The following is a 23900-nucleotide window of genomic DNA, read 5'->3' on the forward strand; positions in this document are numbered from 1 at the left end:
ACTGTCTAGACCAGACTAGCCTGAACTCAGAGATCTGCCTGCCTCTGCCTCTGCCTCCTGAGTGCTGGCAATAAAGGCATGCCCCACCACGCCCAGCTTGTATTTGATTACTAAGGAGTTGGTATTATAGCATTAAAAGGAAGAAAAGAAGAGGAGGAGATGTGGGTGTATCTCCTCTGCTAAAAGTGATCAAGTCCACATTTTGAGGAATGGTAAGAGCTGATTGAGAAATGTAAGCTGGTGGTGGTGGCACACATATTTTTGTTTGTTTGTTTGTTTGTTTTTGTTTTGTTTTTCAAGACAGGGTTTCTCTATGTTGCTTTGGAGCCTGTCCTGGATCTTGCTCTGTAGACCAGGCTGGCCTCGAACTCACAGAGGTCCACCTGGCTCTGCCTCCCGAGTGCTGGGATTAAATGCGTGCACCACCACCACCCGGCAGTGGCACACATCTTTTTTTTTTTTTTTTTTTTTTTTTTTTTTTTTTTTTTTTCCGGTTTTTCGAGGCAGGGTTTCTCTGTGTAGTTTTGCGCCTTTCCTGGAACTCACTTGGTAGCCCAGGCTGGCCTTGAACTCACAGAGATCCGCCTGGCTCTGCCTCCCGAGTGCTGGGATTAAAGGCGTGCGCCACCACCGCCCGGCAAGTGGCACACATCTTTAATCCCAGCACTCGGGAGGCAGAGGCAGGGGGATCTCTTGAGTGTTCAGCCAGCCTGGTCTACAGATCGAGTTCCAGAACAGCCAGGGCTAAATAGAGAAGCCCTGTCTCAAAAAACAAAAAAAATAAAATAAGTAAAGAAAAAGAAAGAAAACCTAGTCCATACATTTTTCTTGATTACAAATGATTCTGTATGGCTAGAAAGGATTTTTTAGACAATATTTGGGCTTTGAGGAGAGGTTTTTGAGGTTTTGTTGTTATTGAAAACAAGAACTCATTTCTGGAGTCTGGTGTAGCTCAGTAGTAGAGTGCTTGCCTGCTCCTACATCCAGTGCCCACCATCACAAGAGAAAAAGTGAGGGAAAAGCACTTGCCACCACGGCTCACAACTTGATCCCAGAACCCATGTGTGGAAGGAGAGAACAGACTCTAAGTCTTCCTCTGACTTCTACAAGCATAAACACAGAATAAGCAAATGTAATGATGATTTTAAAAACTCCGGGGCTAGAGATGGCTCAACAGTTATGAATACTAACTGCTCTTCCAGAGGACCCAGTTTCAATTCCTACTGCCCACATGGCAGCTCACAACTGTCTGTAAGTCTAGTTTCAGGGGACTGGACACCTGTGGCAAAACACTAATAATGCACATTTAAAAAAAAAAATTAAGCCGGGTGGTGGTGGCGCACGCCTTTAATCCCAGCACTCGGGAGGCAGAGCCAGGCAGATCTCTGTGAGTTCGAGGCCAGCCTGGGCTACCAAGTGAGTCCCAGGAAAGGGGCAAAGCTACATAGAGAAACCCTGTCTCGAAAAAGCCAAAAAAAAAAATAGCTGGACATGATGGCACGCACCTTTAATTCCAGGACTCAAGAGGCAGAGACAGGTAGAAGTCTCTGAGTTCCAGGACAGCCAGGGCTATAACAGTGATACCCTATCAAAACAGAACAATTTTTTTTTTTTTAAGTAAGAGAAGAGACAAACATTTCTGGTCTATCTTTGCATCTTATAATTAATTGCACTGTGCATAAATGAAGTATCTGTGGAATTGATTTTAGTCTGCTAGGTTTATATCCCTCTTGCTCAGAACATCTTTAAACTTAAAAAGGAGGACAGAAGTAGGCTGAAGAAATGGTTCAGTGGTTGAGAGCACCTGCTGCTCTTCCTGGAGTTCATTCCCAGCACCCATGTCAGGCAGATCACAACTGCCCATAACCCCAGCTTCAGAGGTCCTGTGCCCTCTGGCCTTTATAGATAACTATTATGTACACATACCCACACACATGCACATAAAGTTAATGCAGATAAATCTTTTTTTGAGGACTTAAGTAAAGTAGAACATTTTATAAACAAAACATACCTTTATTTGGTTGAGAAAAAAAAAAATTTTTAATTATGTGTTGTCTGCATGTGGGTATGTATACATAAGTGCAGGTATCCAAGGAAGCCAGAGGCATTGGATGCCATGGCTGCTGGGAACCCAACTCAGGTCCTCTGGAAGTGGCTCTTAGCCACTGAGCCATCTCTCCAGGCTCTAGATTGAGGAGTGGAATTTGAAGATTAGACTAATAGGCTGTATATTAAAATTCTCAGTCATCAGTCTCATTTTTTAATTTCACATCGTTCCGTTTTCCTAAAGTAACAGAGTAAATATTATATTAATAAAAATACTAACGTGTAGGTACTTTAAAATAATGTGGCATACCAGAATGCCAAGAACTTCTGCCTGGTCATCCAGTCTTGTACATACTATTCTTAGCTTTCTTTAACCCCTAGTTTATTCCTCAGAGGTAGTTAGCAAATTAAATTGGGTGCCAAAAGTCTGCACTCTGTGCATATATGGCCACATTACCACCCACCTGCCCCACAGTAGTTCTAGTTCATCTTCCCTCTTTGGCCTGTTTGTTTGCGTGTTCTATGGAGTATTACAGCCCGCAGGTCAGATCCACTTCCTCTCCAAAGCTCTTCCCACAGTGCACTTCCCTTTTCAGGAAGTGTTGAACATGTTGAAGGAGAGCAAAGCAGACATCTTTGTGGACCCAGTTCTTCACACAGCGTGTGCTCTGGACATCAAACACCACTGTGCGGCCATCACCCCTGGCCGAGGACGGCGTAAGTAGTGATTGTTTGCTCTGTCCCTGTCTGAACTCCTTCGGGAGGAGCAAAGGCTGCTCCCTTTGAGTAACCAGTTGTGGCTGCTCTGACTGTGGCTGTAGACCAGCCATGTACAGCCTCTCCTGGATATCTGCTTGATGGTGAAGCTAGGCCTTGGTGGCAGTGAATTTGGAACTAATTTTGCAGGTTCGAACCGGCCAGAGCCAAAGATTTAGTGAAAAGGAAATTTGAATTATTTGTTAAGGAATCAAAAATTCAGTTACAGTTAAGCATAGTGGTGCACACCTTTAATCTCAGCACTCGGGAGTCAGAGACAGGCGGATCTCTGTGAGTTCGAGGCCAGGCTGGTCTATAGAGAGAGGTTCTGTGCAGCCAGAGTTATCCAGAGAGACTCTGTCTCCAAAAGAAGTTAAATCACTGGTTATGTCCTCTTCTCCCCTTTCCTACACTGAGCGTCCTGGGTCTGTAACAGGCACTGAGGCAGCTTCTGGCTGTCTGAAACCCAGGTGGTAGTCGGCAGCTTGTTTCTAAACCAGGGACACCCCGTGAAGTAGAGCTGTGAGACATTGTGAACAGCTGACACTGAAAGCCACACTCCTCTCCAGTGGGGTCGTGATCAGGGTTTCCAGGAAGAGTTTGACTTGGTTGGTCCTGAAGAGCTGAGTTCTCAGATGTTCGGGAATCTTCTCCCTGATTTTACAGAATTGTTTCCGTACAGTTGCAGACTTCTTACTCATTTTCTCCCACAGAGATGTCCTGCCTAATGGAGGCCTTGGAAGATAAGAGAGTGAGGTTGCAGCCTGAGTGCAAAAAGCGTCTCAATGACCGAATTGAAATGTGGAGTTATGCAGCCAAGGTAAAAAGCAAGAAAGCCTTTGACATGGCAGCCTCTTCTGCCAGTTCTCATCTTTGTGACATGCGTCACTGGTCTTATCTTTGATAGAAATCTAGCAGTAGATATATTCTGAAAATCAGGCCAGGAGGGTGGCGCACGCCTTTAATCCCAGCACTCTGGAGGCAGAGACAGGTAGATCTCTGAGCTCAAGGCCAGCCTGGTCTACAGAGTGAGTTCCAGGATAGCCAGGGCTACATAGAGAAACTGTCTAAAAAAACAAAACAAGAGAAAAATATATTAAGTCTCTAAAAGTAACTGTTCCTGAACCCATAGCTACCATCTCCCTTACAGCAGCTTAGGTCTGCAAAGCTCTGTCAGAGCAGGACTCTTTGTCATACTCAGATTCCCATAGTCCATTTATCATTTATCATTGCAGCCACCCCTTCACTCCTCCCCAAGGAGAAAAGCCACTTGTGGAGCCCCAGTTAGTTGGAGCAGCAGACACTAAGTCATCTTCCTTTACTATTTTCCTCTCCTCTGAGCTGCTCAAGTTGTGGCTGAGTGACTCAGAGGGACTCACTGCTTATTGTGTACTAGCAAATCTCATTAATCTTTCTTGTACCTCCTGCTCTGTTCTTAAATATATGTCATGAACATAGGAGCCACCCAGGTTTCTCTTGATCACAGGCTTCTAGGATTCCAGGATAATATTCAAAAGAACAGTTTGTGTGCACTTAGGAAAGCTTTTGGTCCTGGTCTTTTAAGTCATGATTACACAGTGTTTTTGATGTGAAAGTACTTATAATGTAATGATTATACTCACAGTCTGGTGCATGCTTATAATCCCAGTGTTTGGAGGTTAAGGTAAGCACATCACAAGTTTGAGGCCAGCCTGGACCTTTCTCTAGCAGCAATAAAAAAGAAAAACATAAAACATGGCCTCAGCTTTCCGAAGCTTTTCACCTTGTTTTATAAAAAGGCATCAAACACAATGAAGAGCATAAATACATCTGTAGCCTTGTGACTGTCAAGAGGACCCCAGACTGCAGTCTTCACTGTGATGTAGGAGTAAGGTCTGCCTGCTGGGCTGGTGTGAGCAGTGAGTGAAAGCATGCAGAGACCTCACACAGGCTGGCATCATGTCCACAGCACGAGGTGCTGTTAGTGCTTCCACAGCACTTGAGGGGTGGCGCCTCTTTGTGTCTTTCTGTGGCTGTTTGGGCAGGGGACACTTGCCGGTTTGTGATCCAGAAAAAGGGTCAGAGCTATGTTGGTTTTCTTCCCTCTCCCTCCTTAAACGAGTAGATGTAAACTAGAGTGTACGAGACGGTTCAGTGAGTAAAGAGGCCTGTTGTGCAAACCTAAAGACCTGAGTTCAATCCCTGGAACCTGTTTAAAGGTGGAAGGAGGGACCTGACTCCATAGAGTAGTCCTCTGAGCTCCACATGTACATCATGGCAAGTGTGCATCCACATATTCACATCCTACACACACGCGCATGCACAAAATAAGAAAAGTAATAATAAAAAAAGAAAAGCCAGGTCTCAGGGCACACTCCATTAATCCCAGCACTTGGGAGGCAGAGGTAGATGGATCTCTGAGTTCAAGGACAGCCAGGACGACGAAGAGAGATCCTGTCTCAAAACACAAAACAAACCAAATTAATTAACCATAATTTATAGATTTTATATATATATGAATTCAGGGTGGTAAGTTAGCTATAATCTGCCACCTTCCCAGCTCCCCCTCAGAGGGTCACACTGCTGTCTCCTTCAGGTGGCCCCAGCGGACGGCTTCTCTGATCTTGCCATGCAAGTCATGACATCGCCCTCGAAGAACTACATCCTCTCTGTGATCAGTGGGAGCATCTGCATACTCTTCCTGATTGGCCTGATGTGTGGACGGATCACTAAGCGTGTGACACGGGAGCTCAAGGACAGGTAGAGCCGCCTGACCACCGAAGGAACTACCTGCCAGGCCCGTTTGTACAGCCTTCCTGGATAGTGCACCCTCTCACTCCTCCCTCCACGAGGTGGCACCAGCACCCACAGTAGAGCAGCAGCATCAGGTGCCCACTGCATCTTCCCATCCAGACTTGGCCACATCCGCGGTGTCCTCCTCCTCCTCCTCCTCCTCCTCCTCCCAGCTGTCCTTGCGGCATCGGCAGCTGGCTGCTTTGGTGGTAGCCTGTGTTGGCGAAGGGTTTGCCTGCCTGTAGACAATTCTGTCATACCAACAGACCTGCCAGTACTTCAGAATCGACACACCTGACCTGCAACTCAGATTTTTTTAAAACAAAACAAAAAAGACAAAAAATTTTAAAGAAAGGAAACAGTGTATATAGTAGCCCGTCTCCTTCAGTCTTGACTCAGCAGTAGGGTTATTTCTTTCATGTAAATGCAGCGGGTGACAGCGGGACTTGGAGGAGATATGCATATCCGGTGCCTGATCATTGAAATGTCTGGTTCCTCTCCTAGAAGCAACTTTGGGCCACATCAAGGCAGGGGACTTCACCAAGTAGTGGGGACACTAAGCAGCCTGCCCTGGGTCCTGTTTGCTTCTGCTGCAGTGTGATGCCTTCCATCTCCCACCCCAGATGATCCCCTGCTGCCCGCAGCTCCATAGGAACGGGCGTTCCTGTGATCTCCCCACTTGAGAGCAGAGGCAGGAGCCTCCCTGGGTGGATGGCAGTGGACTAGGGGGAGCAGAAGTCTGAAGCAGGACTGTCCACCGATCTGCACTAAGGCCTGTGTCTGAGCCTGGGGTTGCCCTGGAAGTTCTCTACCTCAACAGGAAGTAGTTACTAGGTTGGGGTGTGGACTTCTGAGATGAGGGTGGCAGTGCACGGAGGGACAGGGGTTGGACTCACTTCACTGTGTTTTTTGAGCTACAGTACAGGCCAGAAATGGTGGCTTCTACAGATTGAGCCTGGTCTCGGATGTGTGACGGGCATTGAAGCCCGACCGTCTGTAACGCCAGGCAGACTTCCCAGACAAGCTCTTGTGCCTCTCTGTGAAGGGATGTGGAAGTGATCACATTAAAAGATGGAGGATTTTCTCCGGGGTTTAGTTGTGGTGTTGTTGTTTCCATTCTGTTCATTTGCTGTGTGTACCCACTCTAGTAGGCACTGGCTAAATGTTCCATAATCTGAGCTTTACAGGAGCAAGATTCCCAGCCATCTTGCCTCACTCCTCCAGGGTGGAAATGACAGGGTTAGGGCGTAAGAGGGAGGAACCCGGGTAGCGCAGTTCACCTTTGGTGAGTTTGGGCCATGGCGTCACAGTGGCTGTACAGGAGGGCGGCATGTACAGTAGGAGATATATTTATATAATATATATTTTATTAACCTGTTAGATGTCCACAGAGTATTATAAATCATGTGCCTAAACTGTCCGCACAGACCCAGGCCCTTTGCGGTCCCTCTCTGCCCCTGGCTCTCAGTTACACCTACAAGTCCCGCTGCACCTGAGCGTGTGTGTCTTCCCTGAGATGTGTGTGTTAGTGCAAGCTGGGTCAGTTTCGATCAGTTTCTCCACATTACTCCTTGTCTGACCTGACTGACATTGATTTGAATACTGTGGTTTTCTTTTTTTGCTGCTCTTCTGGTGGCAGTGAGTTCCAGAGCCAGCTGTATTCCCCTGCCTAGGGGAATAGGAGTCCCCGGGGAGCTCTTGCTAGGCTGCCTGGTTCCCTCAGTATTGCTTTTAGAGTCTTCCTGGTTCTCAGCACCTGTCCTGGGATTCTTGAGTTTGATGAGACTTAAAATCCCTGCTCTGTAAGCTACGCCCTCCACTGCTAACTGGCTAAACCGTCCCTAAAGCCCCTCTCCCCAAAAGTCTCAGCATCACACTGGGGCTGATACCCAGAACTGCACACATTGTTGAAGGGAGCCCCCTGACATCTCTGTGATTCAGGGTCACAGACTAGGGTAGGGTCATGGCTCTGATCCCGATGCCTCCCTTCTGATACGTCTTCTCACATGTCTTGATATTTCTGTTTCTACACTGACAGGAATCCTCACTGTCTGTAGATTTGGAGGTTTGCTGAGTTAGGTTCTTACAATATTTGTCATTAGAAATGGTCAGAATAGAAATGATAGCTACCAGGGTCTTGAATTGCCTAGTACAGGAAGTGTTCATCTTCCTTGGAGTAGTTCTTAGGGCTGGCTCTTGGTCTTAGGCCTGGTCTCGAGTAGGTTTTTCTAGTCTCTGTCTGGGGTCCAGTGCTGTCCACTCTGTAGCTTGTTGGGCATAGTGGAGTGGGCTCTAGGGCACTCGAGCCCCTGGCCTCATAAGTCAATCATGGGTACAAATTAGATAGTCATGAACTAGTCAAGAACCCCGACCCTGCAGTGGGAGCCAAAGTCTGAGCCTTGCGTTTGCTGTTCGACTTCATTGCCTAAGAACAGAAGCAGTCAGGAGGTTTGGGCCAAGGCTTCGGCAGCCAGGTCACGATGGTCTTCCTTTGCCAGCTCATGCCAGTGTCTTGGGGGCTGTTGGTGGTACACTACCCTTTGCTGCTTCAGAAAATCAGAGGCCTGGCTGAGGGCCTCTGTGGACCAGTTCAGAAATCTGGATAGTGAGTCAAGAACCAGACTAATCTCTGATGGGGCCTTTCCCAGTGAAGGAACACTCCAGGAGCAAGACATTTATTTACCAGGGTGCATCCCTGGACTTGATTGCTGTTGCTGCTGTCACAGGACATGCCAGCAGTCTGACCCTGGGGAGTCCTTACACTCTGCATTCTCAGAGAACACCTGGCTACATTTCCAGCCCTGGTGCTGTGGGTCAAGTCAGCATGCTGAGCTAGTGCATCCTTAGTAGGTGGGGCACTCCAGTGGCATTTAGTGATCAGGTGGTGACAGAACCTATTAAAGGTACCACGGCTACCATCTCCTGCTTTTAGATAGGAGCATCCAGGCCAGCATGAGGCCAAAAATGGGTGAGAAAGAGTCCTCTGTCACAGATGAATTGGCAGAATGTTATTACCCAACTTTATGTCTTCCTGTTTCCTGAAGTTAAGTGATAGAGGACACCCTGTTATCAGACACACTGGGTCGGGGTTACATGATTAGTGCCCTCGGCCTTCCTGAGAGAACATTCACTCTTGTGTATCAGTGTGACTTCCAGAACTCTCCACGCTCCCTTAGAGGCTGTGTACCATTTCTGGGCTCTCCTGGCTGGTCTCAAGTCTTCTGAAAAGATACCTCCCTTCCTAGTCTTTCCCCGTCCCAAAACAAAAACAAACTTTGCCCACTCGCCCCAGGCTCAGTATCTCAGGAGGATGCTAACGGTACTCAGAAGTCAGCCGGCCCAAGTCAGGACCATAGAACTAGAAGAAGGTTGGGGGCCTTTTGAATTACATGCCTCTTGCAAGTTTGTGTTTCGATTTCTTGTGAATTTGAAAACACAAAGCTCAGAATGCCCTCTTGGATTTCTCTGCCCTGCTGGGTTTTGGTTCCCAAAGGGCTGTACCTGCTCTTCTGGTCTCCCTTCCCCTCATGTACCTTTGACCTGCCGTCTGTCCAGCCACACTGTTCCTTGGCCTCTCCAGTTTCACCTGTTAAGGTAATCAAGTTTAAAGTCAAATTTCCCTTCTTGCTGCCCAGTTCTCAGACAACAGTGAGTTGTAAGCAAACGAAGATTAACCCTCAAAGGGACACACTCCCCTGAGCAGACAGTGAGGCAGCAGTGTGGGCTCAGGAGTGGCTCCTCCCCTAAAACAAAGCTAACAGTTGTCTGCGCAGCAGGTGGTGACAGATCCTGACAGGGCTCTTCTCTGACATCTTTACCCACTTCCTGGGCCCTGAGCTCCAGGCTGTGGAGAGCTCCCTAGGTGAGATGTGCAGACCATGCCTCTAGGTCATGTTTCACCCTTTCCCAACCCGAAACGACATGCGAGCCTCAGAGCATGGAGTCCTTTGCTAGCACGGGTCCCAGCTCACTGGCCGCGCAGTGGGCGGCAGGGGCTTCCCTGCGGGAAGGCAGAGTACCGAGTGCTGTGCCGGGTCTCGGGCCGCTAACCTGGTTCTGCTTCTCATTTTGGTTTTGTTTTTTTAAACAAAAAGTACAATTAACAAGCCTCTTTTGTAAATGGATTTCCTTTCTATGTATAAAATCTCTGCAGTTCCTTGTTTTTACATGTCCATGCTGTGCAATTTCAAGATGTTACTGAGATTCTGAACATAATGTGCATTTTTTTTCTGTACAGATGAAATGGGAGAATTTAATAAAGAGTTTGCAGGTTTGTACTTGTTGAATCTTGTCTGTAGTGAGCGGGAGGAATCCCCAACAATGCTCTGCTACCGCAGATTCATCGAGCTGTGAGCAAACTTAAGTTCACAGACCTTGCCAAGGAGGTCCTTGGATCCTGGCTTGTCGGGGCCCAGCAAAGTGAGACTGCGGGATTTGGGGGAACGGAACCTCCATCCCCTTTTCAGTGAGCAGTGGCAGGGCTGGAAGTCACATCTTGGATTTCCTGACTGAGCTGATTTGCCTTGAATTACTCGTTCTTCGCGTAGGTTTGATTAAGGATCTGTCCTGGGCGGGGGCGGGGAGGACAAGCATGCAGCCTCTTCTGAGTATCCTGCACATGGTAGCTTGGCCCTACAAGAGGTGCTGTGGGCCTCTCCACTGCCCTGTGCTAGGGACGGTCCCTGGGTGTCCTTCCTGGGAACAGAAGGATACGTCTGACCAATTCTCACAAAGATCAGAATGTGCCTGGTGGCCGGGAACTCTTGAAGCAATTGTGTCTGTGTGTCATGATGGGATACGGAACGAGAGAGGAAGGGTAGACTCGGCCCAGAGCTCCTCCTGCGACTTGCTCCTGTTCAGGTCTTGGGACAAGAGACCCAGAGAAGGCAAAGAGGGATTTGAGGGCCTGTGGGTCCCCACTTCAGAAACTCCTTTGTCCAGACTTTGGCCGTCGTCAGCCCGTGTGTACAGCGTTGCTTTAGCCTGGGTTTGTGAGGTGGGTTCCAGGTTGTGGCTGGGCACACAGCATAAGGAAGATATGGTTTACTTGCCCAGGCCTGCTCTGCCTTACAGAGAATACTAGAGCCCCAAAGGCTCCGTCTGGGAGCTCCTGTAGGGAGCACATTGCCCAGACACTGCCTTAGCGGCCACTCTGAAGCTTGATGGGTAAGAATTTTTCTGGTGGAGTCCAGGCCAGCTTCAATCCTCAGAGGCATTTGGCATTTGTTCTCAAGGGTCTGAGATCTAGAGGGTACCAACCAAAACGGGAGAACATGATGGAATCTAAAAATCAATAAAGGCATTTTAAACTTGACAGCCTGCACCTGCAAGATGGCTCAGCAGGTAAACTAGCCGGCCGCCGCCAAGCCTGCCGGCCTGACTCAGCTCTCGGACCCACATGGTGGAAGGAGAGAACTGATTCCTGAAAACTGTCCTAAAGTCCACGTGAGCAGGGAGCTCTTGTGCCATACTCACATACACAAATAGTTTTTAAAAATCTGCCAGCCTATAATTTATTCATATTGGAGCTAGCCTTTCAAATAAAGGCAGGCTGGAGGGATGGCTTAGTGGTTAAGAACACTGGGTGCTCTTCCAGATGATCTGGGTTTGATTCCCAGCACCACCACACGGCAGCTCACAACTACCAATAACTCGAGTCCCAGGGAATCTGAAACGCTCTCTGGCCTCCGAGGGTGCCGGTACCCACGTGGTGCACAGACATACAAACAAGCAAAACATCCACACACACAAATAGAAATCTTAAAAAGACAGAGCTGGGGAGACGGCTCCATAGGTCAGTGCACTTGCTGCACAGGCATGAGAACCTGAGTTCAGATTCTTAGCACCCAGGTAAAAGCCAGATGTGGCCACATGTGCCTGTAACCCCAGCACTGGAGTGAGAAGGACAGGATGAGAGACAGGAGAAGTGCTGGGATTTGATGGTCAGCCAGCCTGATGGGAAATAAATGAGCGCTAGGCGAGTAAGGTACACAGCAAGTGGTCAGGACGCTGTTCTCAGGCACACAGACTCATAAAAGTAAATGATGAGGCCAGGCGGTGGCCTTTAATCCCAGCGCTTGGGAGGCAGAGGCAGGTAGTGGATCTGTGCCTTCAAGGCCAGCCTGGTCTACATAGTGAGTTCCAGAAACCAAAGCTACATAGACACTATCTTGGATAGGGGTGGGCGGGTAGATGACGTGGTCTGACAATCAGAAAGAACGTGTCACTAGCAGACTTCCATGAAATGAACCCTAATACAGGCTCTTCAGGTAAGTCAATGATCGTCCATGCATGGAGGAAATAGAAACACATGAAGGAAGGAAAAGCAATGGGAAACTTAAAGTAAAACGCCCATCAGGGTGGGAGAGGCAGGCAGATCTCAAAGGTTAGCCTTGTCTACATAGTTCCAGGGCAGGCTCGGCTACATAGACCCTGTCTCAAACAAGAAAGACAAGAAAAAAACATAAATATTCTATGCAACACTGTAGAATTCAGTTTCTTTCTATGGGACACTTGTCAACTTAAGACCCTACCTTGAGTTACTCATTTGAAAGACCTCATCACCCAAAAATGTTCTTTAACCACAAAGAAACTAAGTTGAGATCCACAATGGAAAAATACATAGAAATATTTAAGGGAAAAAAATTCTCTTAGGTAACCCATGATTCGGTGAATAAATCAGGAAGAAAATAATAAAAAATTATCCCAGAAGATAGAAAATGTGTTGAGAGGCAGCTAAAGAAATAATGGGGAGCTGGAGAGAGAGCTTAGAAGTTAAGAGCCTGGGTTCAATCCCCGCACCCACATGGCAGCTCACCACTGTCCGGAACCCAGTTCCAGAGGATTCAACACCTTCTGACCTCCTTGGGCACCAGGCACACACGTGGTACACATACATGCATACATGCAGGTAAAACATTTATAAAATAAAAAATTTAAATTAAAAAAAATAATAGCCGCATGGGCTGGCAAGACAGCTGAGTAAGATGGCCTACCTCCAAGTCTCATCATTAGAGGTCAAGTCCTGGAGCCCACACAGTAGGAGAAATCGGACTCAGGGCTTGTCCTCTGACACGTGCACACATACACAGGATTTCTATAGTTTTGTTTTTAACATTTAAGGCTAGAGAAATGGCTCACTGGTTAAAAGCAAAGAACCTGGGCTTGATTCCCAGCACCCACATGGCAGCTTATAACCAGCTACAACTCTAGTCCAAGGGGGCCCAATGCTCTTCTGTGGGCCCTAGGCACGTCCATAGTACACAGGCATGCATACGTGCAAAGTACTTGTACACATGAAATAAGGAAAATTTTAGAATGTAATGCTGCAGCATGTGTGACTGTGCCTGCATGCTTGCTTGCTTGTGCACCACATACATGCAGTGCCCATCAAGGCTGGAAAAGGGTATCACATCCCCTAGAACCACAGTTATACATGGTTGTTAGAGGCCATGTGGATGCTGGGAATCAAATGTGTGTCTTTGGGAAGAGCAGTAAATGAGTGTTCTTAACCACTGAGCTATCTCTCCAGCCCCCAAAATAATGTTTTAAGTAATAGAAATGAAGTCGTCCCAGCTCCTCTAGAGGCTGAGATAGGAGGTTGGCTTGAGCCCATTTCTTAAGACCAACCTGGTCAATATTAAAACAACCCTAAAGGGACACACAGAAATATTACTGGACTGGTGAAATGTAAAACTAGATTATTGTGGTCGTTGCATAATTTGTAAGTTTACTAAACCTGTGCTTTAAATGGTTGGAGCCCTGGGGTGGTTCCCCAGCAGTGTATACAAGCAAGCAGACTGTCACACATCTGGAACCCCAGCTCTCAGGAGGAGCAGGCAGCAGGAACCAAAGCTTTAGACCAGGGGTTCTCAACGTGTGGGTTAAGGCCTCTTTAGTGAACCTCTCTCTGCAAAAATATTTACATTACAATTCATAACAGGAGTAAAATCAGTTATAAAGTAGCAACACAAATAATTGTGTAGTTGGGGGTCACCACAACATGAGGAACTGTGTTAAAGGGTCACAGCACTAGGAAGGTTGAGGACCACTGCTCTAGGTCATCCTTGGCTACATCCAAGGAGTCAGAGGCTAACCTGGGATGCATGAGACCCTTTTTTGTTTGTTTTTGGTTTTTTTGTTTTTATGCTTTTTTTTCAAGACGGTTTCTCTGTATAGCCCTGGCTGTCCTGGAACTCACTTTGTAGACCAGGCTGGCCTCTAACTCACAGATCTGCCTGCCTCTGCCTTCCGAGTGCTGGCATTAGAGGTGTGTGCCACCACCACCAGGTGAGAGAACCTGTCTTTAAAAGGGGAGAGGATAAGGGAATAAATGGGGGCAGATGTAGCAGGAATTCTAATTAGTCTCAATAATAAAAACCTGGAGTCAGATATCAGGGTGAAAGCAGATGATCAGAGAAGCAGAGCAGCCAGCCACTAGAAAGACTTCTTACCTCTCGGGATCCTCAGACTGAAAACGCCAAGCTCCTAAATCCACCCTGCCTTATCACTTCCTCTCTCTGCCCAGCCATATCACTTCCTGTTCCCTCCTCCCAGGTACTGGGATTAAAGGTGTGTGCCACCACCGCCTGGCCTCTAGTGGTTAGCCCTGCACTCTCTGATCTCCAGGCAAGCTTTATTTGTTAGAGCACAAAGTATCACCAAAGGCAGGGGTAGAACACTAGATTCATGTAAAAAACTCAGGAACCAAAGCCAGTTAGTTGTCGTAGCCCAGCACTGAGGAGGTGGAGGCCAGGAGGAGGATCAGGAACTCAAACTCCTGTATAACAAGGTGTAGTCTTGGGCCCACCACACAACTTACAGGCACCTGGACAGGCTGGAGAGCGTCTCTTCAGACAGTTCAGCAGCCGGTCTGGGTCTCTTCAGCGGCCTCATTGCTAATATGTGCTCGGGGAGGTAGGAGCCTTGTGTGTCTGGCCAGTTTCAAGGTCTTCTTGGGGTCTTTGAATTGTTTAGTTCCTGAGTGTTACTGAGCCTCCCTTTAGAACCTCCTGAGTCTTGAGCTTCCCTCCCGGATGGATGTTTCTTTCCTTTTGGAACATGCTTAGATCCACCTGCCTCTGCCTCCCCGAGAGCCGGCATTAAAGGCATGCGCCACCACATGCTGACTCTTAGGGAGCCTCAGAGCCTTGCTAGACAAGCTTCTCACCCCAACCTATCAAACTCTCATAGCTACTTTGGGTCTTTTGCTGTGTTTTCTGACCTCCATACACATGCCACAGCATTCAAAGCCCACATTCACTCACACATAGAACCATACAAAAAAAAAAAAAAAGTAAAGGGTAGAGTTAGGCGTTGGTGGAACATTTCTTTAATCCCAGCACTCAGGAGGCCAAAGCAGGTGGATCTCTGAGTTCAAGGCCAGTATGGTCTACAGAGTTCCAAGATAGCCCTGGCTACACAGAAAAACCCTGTCTTGAAAAAATAAAAAGGGTGAGCATGGGCGTTTTCCCTGCATGTACGTGTGTGCACTCTGAATGTCTAGTGTCTATAGAGGTCAGAAGTTATGGATCCCCTGGAACTGGATTTACAGAGGGTTGTAAGAGGTCATGTGGGTGCTGGGACCTGAACCTAGGTCCTCTCCAAGAGCAGAAAGTGTAGGCTGGAAAGACAGTGAAATGAATGATAAATGGTGCTGGTGGTGGCGATGGTTACCGGCGGAAAGGTCACAGTCACGACAGAACCCGGTTGCTTAGTAGCGGAGAGTTTTATTAGGAGAAGGAACAAAAGGACCAGACTTGGGGAGGAAAGAGAGAGAAAGAAGATTGGGTAGGGGGAAAGAGCTGAGCAGAACAGGAGAGAGAGTGGGGTCTGCTTCTAGCTTTTTTAAGGCGCCGATTGTGACCAGCACACACTGATAACGTAAGACACAAGACCCTTTGCTTAACTCCTGAACAGTCATGTAGCTGGAGGGCAGAATTCTGACAGTTCATTGGTTGAGAGCAATGGCTGCTCTTCCAGAGGACCTGGGTTCAGTTCCCAGCACCCACACAGCAACTCACAACTGTTTGTAACTGCAGTCCCACGGGATCTGATGTCATCATTCTGGCCTCTTTGAGCACAAGGCACACACATGATGCACAAAAATACATGCAGGCAGGTTGGGGATTTAGCTCAGTGGTAGAGCGCCTGCCTAGCAAGCACAAGGCCCTGAGTTTGATCCTTTGCTCCAAGAAAAGAAAATATATTCAGGCAAAACATCCAGTTATATGAAGAACAGCAAATGTTCTTCAGAGCCATCTCTCCACGCAATCCTCTTGAGTGTGCCCAAAGGTTTACTGTTGGTTTTGAGAAACCACTGAGGACAAATCTTGGCATTGGTTGTGCTGCTTTGGGAACTTAGCAAGGAGAACTGATCAACAGCGGTGAGGGGGAGGGAAACAGCCGGTCATGTGTCTACCTCCCACCACTCAGTATCGGGTGTCACTTCAGTCACCTGCTCCCCTGTAGAGAAATTTTGCAAGCCTAGACACATGAAGATGGCCATGAAAACTTGTGATGTTTTCTCTCCAAATTACCCATCCAGGCATCACAAAAGACATCCCCAGTAGTGTTTCTGGTGGGTCGATTTTTATTTATTTTTTTGGGGACAAGCCCTTGAAAATCTTGGCTAAAATGGGAAAACATTCGTCTACCAGGTGGCCAACGCCCTGTGGGGTAACTACTAAATGAAGAAAACAATGAGTGCATGTGTGATGATTTTATTAGAAAGTATGCAAGTATCCACTTTATCCCTTTACTTCCTTAAGGAATGGAGAATAAATCAGAAACTGCTGAGATTGGTCACCTTCATAGGGCAGGTGTGCCAGAGTTGGGACAGCGGGAGTTCTGATGCTTAATGTTTACTTTGTGTAGGTTTTTGTACTGCCAGACGTGAAACTCAAGAGTCTTGAGAATGGTAGGCAAGTCCCCTTCCACAGAACTATGTCTTCAGTCCCAGCCGGTGAGATTAAAACAAGCCCATACAAGTCACCCTAGGTAAGTAACACTGCCACCACCAAGGGGTGATCACTGGCTCTTATGCAGTCATGTAAGCTGGACCATTAGGAAACGAACACAATCAAAGCTCTGCCCAAAGGGAAGCAGTTGCCAGGAAGCATCTGTATGGGGCATTATTTCTGTATCCATCCTAAAAAACAACTAGGAACATGGAACCTTAAAACTCAAAGGACAATGAGATTGGCTTGTGAGAACATCCAGCAGGGACTTGAGTGTAGCTAATTGGCAGAATGTGTTTAGCACCTGCAGGGCCCTGGGGTCAATCACCAACCCCAAAACAAGTCTCTGTGTTTTTATACACACACTAGTGCTGAGGCAACATAAATGTGTACAGATTCAATTCAAAGCTTGGTGCCTTTGCTTTATGCTTTAAAATAGCTCTTACTCTGAAATGGTCAAAACCTATTGACTACAAAGAGAGCATGGATTTTAGTAACCATGTTATGAGATGTAGGGTCAGAGACTAATGCAAAGTTGGGGAGACTACAAGGAAAGAGATCAGGGAGTGGGTAGTCCTCTGGGAGGGTCAGGGGTTGATGTATACAGAGCTAATGCTTTCCAAGAGTTGTGTGCAGCTGTAGCTGATGGGTTGGTTTGGGATACAATTTTATTTTTTCAAGACAGCCCTGGCTGTCCTGGAACTAGCTCTGTAGATCTCAAAACTCAGAGATCCTTCTGCCTCTGCCTCCAGGGATGAAAGGTGCCGGGATGAAAGGCAAACACCACCACTCTCAGCTATAATTTTATTCTTTAAGACAGAGTCTGGCCGGGCAATGGTGGCGAACATCCTTAATCCCAGCACTCAGGAGGCAGATGCAGGCAGATCTATGAGTTTGAGGCCAGCCTGATTTACAGAATGAGTTCCAGGCCAGCCAGGGCTACACAGTAAAACCATCTCAAAAGAACAAAAACGTAAGGTGGCCCCCAACTCACTATACAGTTGAAACTGTTCTTAAACTCCTAGCTACCTCCCAGATGTTGGGGTTACAGATATATGCAACTAAGTCTGGGTACAAGTCTTGATCCAGTTAGGACCCCCAAAAGATAAGTAGCTCTCAGGTTTGTGGGACAATTTGGGTGTGTCCTTAATCTGGCCTCTGGTTAAGGTAAGCTGGTGAGCTGGTTTAGCAAAAGGTGCTTGCCACCAAGCCTGAGGACCCGAGTTTGATCCCCAAGGACCCTCATGGTAGGAAAGAACTGGTAATTTGTCCACTGACTTCCACATATACACTGTGTGTACAAACATTAAATGTCAATGTCTTAAAACTATGTTTAGACTTGGGGCAAATTGATGACCTTAGAAGCTTGTTGCATTAAAATTTGAGTTGTTTGAAGAGATTTTTTTTAAAGTTAAACTATTTAGTACTTAGCAGGGACATGAATGTCTTATAAAATACCTTTCAAGAGCCCAGCATGGTGTATTGTAAGCCAGCATGCGCCTTGGTGTGTATAATTGTGATTTATACTCTATGATCTGTTTGCTTTGTTGGCTTCGTTGTTGTTTGGTTGGATATTTTGTTTTTGTTTTTCAAGACAGGGTCTCTCAGTGTATAGCCCTAGAACTCCCTCTGTAGACCAGGCTGGCCTCGAACTCACAGAGACCCATCTGCATCTGCCTCCTGAATGCTGGGATTAAAGGTGTGCGCCATGCCCAGCTATACTTTTCTGTCTTTAAAGACATTCCTAGACTTGTTTTTACCTTGAAGGGGACAATTAGGCAAGGCTACAATTAAAACAATGAAAGTCATTTTAAAGCATTTTAGTTTCTCTGAAATAATTTTTTTCTTCGATTTTATAGCTTTCTAAATGGGTAAGTTTTTTTTTTTTTTTCTCTTTTAAATTTGGGAGACATGTAACCCAAGCTAGCTTTGAACTCTTGAACCTTCTGCCTTTACCACTTCCTTAGTGCTGGGATTTCAGGCCTGCACCACCACGTGCAGTTTAACCAGTTTCTAGTTCATTTGATGGAGAGGAAAGGCCCACTACCTTAAAAAAAAAAAAAAAAAAGTATTCTTCTCTGGGAGAGGGGACCCCACACACACACACATTTCAAGTAAAATCTTTAGAATGCCTATATTTCTTGGTGACTATTTTTTTCTTCTTAGAATACTTACAAATGAGTTTCTGGTTTATTTTCTGGGGTGTTACCAGCTGACCTCTAAGGAATCAGGCTCAGCATTTCCAGCAGTATTATTTGTTAAAGTTGGCTCCCGTGCCTGCCTGCATGGTGAGAGGTACTGCATCCCCACTGGGCAGGGACTGGGTGTCTTACGACATGTGTGACTGCCCATTAAGGTTTCACCTGTATCATTTTAGAATGTTAATATCAGCCATCTCTCCAGCTGGCTCATGTCCTTTGCTCCTCTTCTGCATGAACATGGGTTTGCTTACATGTATATGGTAGTGGGTCATGCTCATTCTAAACCTCTTAGCATCAGAGGTGTAAATGGTTTTATGAACAGGTGTTTTTTTTTTTTTTTTTTTGCCTTTGAGAAGGCAGGCAAATAGCATGTTGTAACCAAGTTAAAAGACATTTCACAAGTGGACATAGCAATAGTTAATGAAAACATCTTTTTATTCATTTATATACCTAATACATGAAAAGAAAATCTCAGTTGAAATCTAGCCATCCAGAAATAATTCTGGCCATTAAATACAGTTACCCTATGTGTCCAAAGTCAGCTGAGTTTGCTCTTGAGAAAAGTCCTTATTTACTCCAGTATCTAGAATGTCCTCAGGACCACATGCTGACACTACACGGGAACAGAAGAGCGCTGAGCAGAACCACACTAAATGCAAATTTACAGAACTTCATAGAAATTACAGTGGTGTTTTATATAGCTTAAGCATTGACCAGAGAGTTAAGTATGAACTAGAAAAGCTTTCAGTGAAATGAGCTGAACTTTTACCCCACACCCAAATTACTCTGGGGAAGGAGGGTTGATGTGGGGTGATGGGAACCCAGACTGGACATTCTGCTTTCCTCCTACCTCAGTCCACGACTGGACATCTGGAGGGTAAGGCACAAGAACTAGCTGAGAAGTACTCCAAGCTTCAGCTCTTGGTGTGCAAAGGAAATCCTGGCATGGATCTTTTGAAACATGGTAAGATAACTCCCCCTCCTCTTGTAATCTGTCCTTCACAGACAAGAAGGCAAGGAGGTAGATGTTTGCAAAGATTAAAAACAGGTGAATCAAAATATGAGTAAAATGTATATAATTATTCAGATGTAGACAACTGCTTAGAGAGGCCAAGAGTCTTATACAGAGAAAATGCTGATGTTTAACATACTAAGAGGAGAGATGTGTGAAACACTCAATCCTTGTGCTGAACAGTGTGCTGGTACTGTTGAGGAACCGCAGGAGAAAGCCCCATATCGACATGAAAATGGGGGTTTACACATCAGCACCTTGGAGACCAAAAGAAATGGAGGCAGAGGAGAGGTGCTCCCAAACCGACCCATAGCTCCCTTAGCATTTCTGACAGGAACACGGGGCGTTGCTACAGCTCAGACACACTTCCCTACGCACTCGCTTCTCCTCAATCTATGTGCCCACAGATATAAGTCCAAGACGAACATTCTTTAGCCACAAGAAAATGTACCTGTGTTGTGTTAATACTATCTATGCTACTTACCTATCAACATTTGTGAGGTGGGGGTGTTGGGAGGCAGAAAATGAAAACGACAAGTCACTCTTCATTGTCCTAAATATTATAAATCTGTTACCTTTGGCCAAGAAGAGATATAAGGATGAAAGTTGTCGTTCACCCCTGCAAACAGGATGCTGCAACTGCTCTTCCTGACAGTCTTCCAAGGCTAGTACCAACACTGTAAGGCATAACATTCTCCCAAGGATGGTGAAGATCTTTTCAGATGCTAGCAAATGTGTTCAGAAGCTAGAAGCTAATCACCCAGAAAATCAAAGCAGTGAGTCTTCAGCAAAATGAAGCAAACCTTTAGCAGTTCCTGCTACTTGTAATTCCTCCTGCCACCCACATATCTGTAAATTGGACCCAGCAGTCAGAATACCTCTGATGGAGAGAAGACAAGCCACTGAAGGGCTGCACTCCACTGCCGCATGAACGGGCTCCTGGAGACAGACTGTGTTAAATGATCCTGTGTCCCGGGACTAAGGAGGCCCGTGGGACCCATGGAAGAACTAAAACTTCAGTGAGGTGTGCTCACAATTAGGACTAACGAAACCGTTCCTGCTTGTCCTTTTGTAAGTTCAGTACCTGTGTCATGGGAGGGAACTCTGTCACAAGCCTGGTATATTCCAAAGACTACGGCAGTCCTGAGAAGCAGGCTTTGCACACAGAAGGAAAGAAAGTCTTCTGACTTCAAGAAGGCTCACAGAAAACTCCCAACCTTAGATCTTCAATATACTTTGTTACCTTGTTCAAAGAGATTTAATTGCTACTATAATCAAGGAAGAGAACATGGAACTCCTCATCTCTGGAAAGTAGATGTGACAAGAGATTATTCTAGAGAATCTGTCACCTAAAGCTGCAGTGTTTACAATCCCTTAAAACTAACCAGCTCCCCTGAGAGTCCTGTCATACAAGGTGGCCTCACCGTCCAAGAGTTGGAAATGTCACACAACTGAGGACGCACAGTGATTATTCTTCCTGGATTTTCTTTTCTTCTCTTTTCAAGATTTATTTATTATGTACAGTGTTCTGCCTGTGTGTTTGCCTGCAGGCCAGAATCGGCACCAGATCTCATTATAGATGGTTGTGAGCCACCATGTGATCAAAGGGAATTGAACTCAGGACCTCAGACGAGCAGCCAGTGCTCTTAACCTCTGAGCCATCTCTCCAGCCCTCTTCCTGGATTTTCAATCATGCCTCTAGAACAATGGTTCTCAACCTTCCTAATGCTTCGACCCTTCCCTTAATACAGTTCCTCATGTCGTGGTAACTCCCAACCATAAAATTATTTTCATTGCCAATTCATAAATGTAATTTTGTTACTGTTGTGAATCATAATGTAAATGTCTGTGTTTTCCGATGATCTTAGGCAACCTCTGTGATAGGGTCATTTGACCCCAAAGGGGTCGCAACCCACAGGTTAAGAGCCACTGCTCTAGACCTAGCATTTCTGTTAACAACCTGCATTTACTCCTGAGAGCCTAGAATGCTCTCCCAACACTAGTGGGCCAGGGGTTTCAGGTCCCCTCGACTGTCTGAGGTGTTTATGACACCAAGCCTAGGAAAAGCTGCAGGGTTAGTGAGGAGAACAGTCTACTTACAGTACTTCTATCAGGGCTAAAGGGGGGACGGCAGATTTGCACTGTTTATGTTTGCATGGAGCAAGAGAAACTCTAAGGAAGCTGTCAGTGCCAAATGTAAGTTTGTTTTGGGGTACACAGTAAAGAAGTGGCAGCTCAGAAAATCCAACCCCTAACCACAGTTGAAGGAACAGGACCATGACCCTGGTCAGGCATTTCAAAATGCTTCACTCTCCTCCTAGTGAGACAAGCACTATCTGTCAGCTCAAAGGCTGACACCAGCCACAGCTAGAACTTTGAGCTGAAGACTTGCACTTTCCCTCCTACTCAGAAGGGCCAGTTAATTAAGTAGCTAGAGATTAACAAGTGCAGGCAACAATTAGTCTATGCTGAAATCCTTGAATAATATACTATGAGTTTAAACTATTACTGCTTTGGAAGGGCTTCCCCCCCAAGTTTGGAACTTAAGTGGTAACACTTTCAACAGTTAAAGAATAAGTTTGCTGCCAAACTTTTACTATCGATGCATAGGTCAAAAATTTCTTTTGTATTCAATTCCAAGTAAACTTTCACTCCCAGACTGCAGAATGTTACCACCATATTTCAAAGAGCACAAATACCTGGAGCTGTGCATCTCTACTTCCATCTTCATGGGTCAGCCAAGGGCCTGCTCTGGATCTCAACAGCTCACTGCTGCTGTTGCCTCGCTCAGCTTTCTACTGGAGTATTATTCCTTTCTTCCCTTTGCCTGGAGACAGTGGTTCTCATCTCACTAAACTTTCCTCCAAAATAGCAATTTCCCCTCACATCAACTTCTAATTGTGTGCCCTTTTAATAAGTCAATGAAAATCGTCTCGGAAGCCAAGTATGAGTGGCCTAGCTGGAGAAAACAGCAAGAAATGTGTGAAAAGAACCAATCTGAGCGGATAACGGGTTCTACAGAAGTGCCAAAGAGACACTTGAGAATTCTGAGCTGCACCACTGAAATGAAAGCTTCTATCAATGTAAATTTAGCAGAACCAATGCACCCAAGTTACTGAGAACTGCAGTTGAATGAAAGGTTCTCAAATCCAGACTGGGCAGTCTGTGTACAAGAGAAAATGAAGTGTTGGCGTTCTACAGCACAGCCTGTCACATCCAAGTTTCACCTTTAGAAAACACACTGTCACCACACCTGAAATCCTAGTACTCAGGAGACTAAGGCAGGAGGAGCACTGCAGATCTGAGGCCAGCCTGAGCTCCAATGAGAACCCATATCACAAAAAGAAAACAGCAGTACCACTGGATTAGGTAGTGCATTTGGTGGGCACCCCAGTCACTTTCTGTTCCAAAGGTTCTGTTGGGGGGGCGGGGTGAGAGTGGGGAGCCTGGAAAGAAAAGATGGAAAGCAGTCTCTGGCCTGCACTGTACTTACAGCTCTCAATGGCCATCTGTATGTGGCTTTGTTCATATCAGGGATGTAAAACTTGAGGCTCTGGTAGCTCTCAGAATGCAGTATAAACAGCATGGTTTACTTACTCACCAAGACTCCCCACCTAATCCTCTCTCCCTCTTCTAAAGGGGTGGGAATGAATGTGGAGCTCACAGCAGGATACACAAGGCACAGGTGAGGCTAGAAGCCATCTGAAGAAAATCAAGAAGGGACAGCTAGCTGACCTATGAGTAACCGAAAGAAAAGCAACACTCTCCTAATAGTAGGAACTCAACATCTGAGTTCACTCTGCTCCCGCTGGGAAAAGCAACACAAAAGGCAACATGGGTTCCCCACCCCTTTCAAATACTGGCACACTTGTTTACTCAGCTAGAAAACAAACAACCTCAGTATACAAAATAGCAGAAAATAAAGAAAACCGCAGGCAGGTTGCCCTGGCCCAAACATCTAAGAACAGAGTTGGAGGGCTGGAGAGGCCAGGTTGACTACTTGTCCCTCCCACAGAGCAGACAGTGTCCATGTAATCCCTCTCATCGGTGAGGTAGATGGTTAAGAGGTATCAGGTGGAATCTACAGCACAGTGGAACAGAATCATCTGCCTGCTTAAGATACAAGCTATTCCCAGGGCTACATGAGACACACAG

At 46.3% G+C, this 23900-nt stretch overlaps 1 protein-coding gene across 1 annotated transcript in view; it reads left to right on the plus strand.

The window, feature by feature from the left end:
- The window catches only part of Glg1 (golgi glycoprotein 1), a 109452-nt gene extending 102783 nt beyond the window's left edge, over nt 1-6669 (plus strand). Inside the window, exons 24-26 of the mRNA XM_059263989.1 lie at nt 2643-2763; nt 3516-3622; nt 5378-6669. Of these exons, the coding sequence (XP_059119972.1) occupies nt 2643-2763; nt 3516-3622; nt 5378-5545 (396 nt within the window). The 3' untranslated portion in view covers nt 5546-6669. The remainder of the gene's footprint in view (nt 1-2642; nt 2764-3515; nt 3623-5377) is intronic.
- The last annotated feature ends 17231 nt before the right edge of the window (nt 6670-23900 follow it).

Source organism: Peromyscus eremicus, chromosome 5 (assembly GCF_949786415.1).
Source record: "Peromyscus eremicus chromosome 5, PerEre_H2_v1, whole genome shotgun sequence".
NCBI lineage: Eukaryota > Metazoa > Chordata > Mammalia > Rodentia > Cricetidae > Peromyscus > Peromyscus eremicus.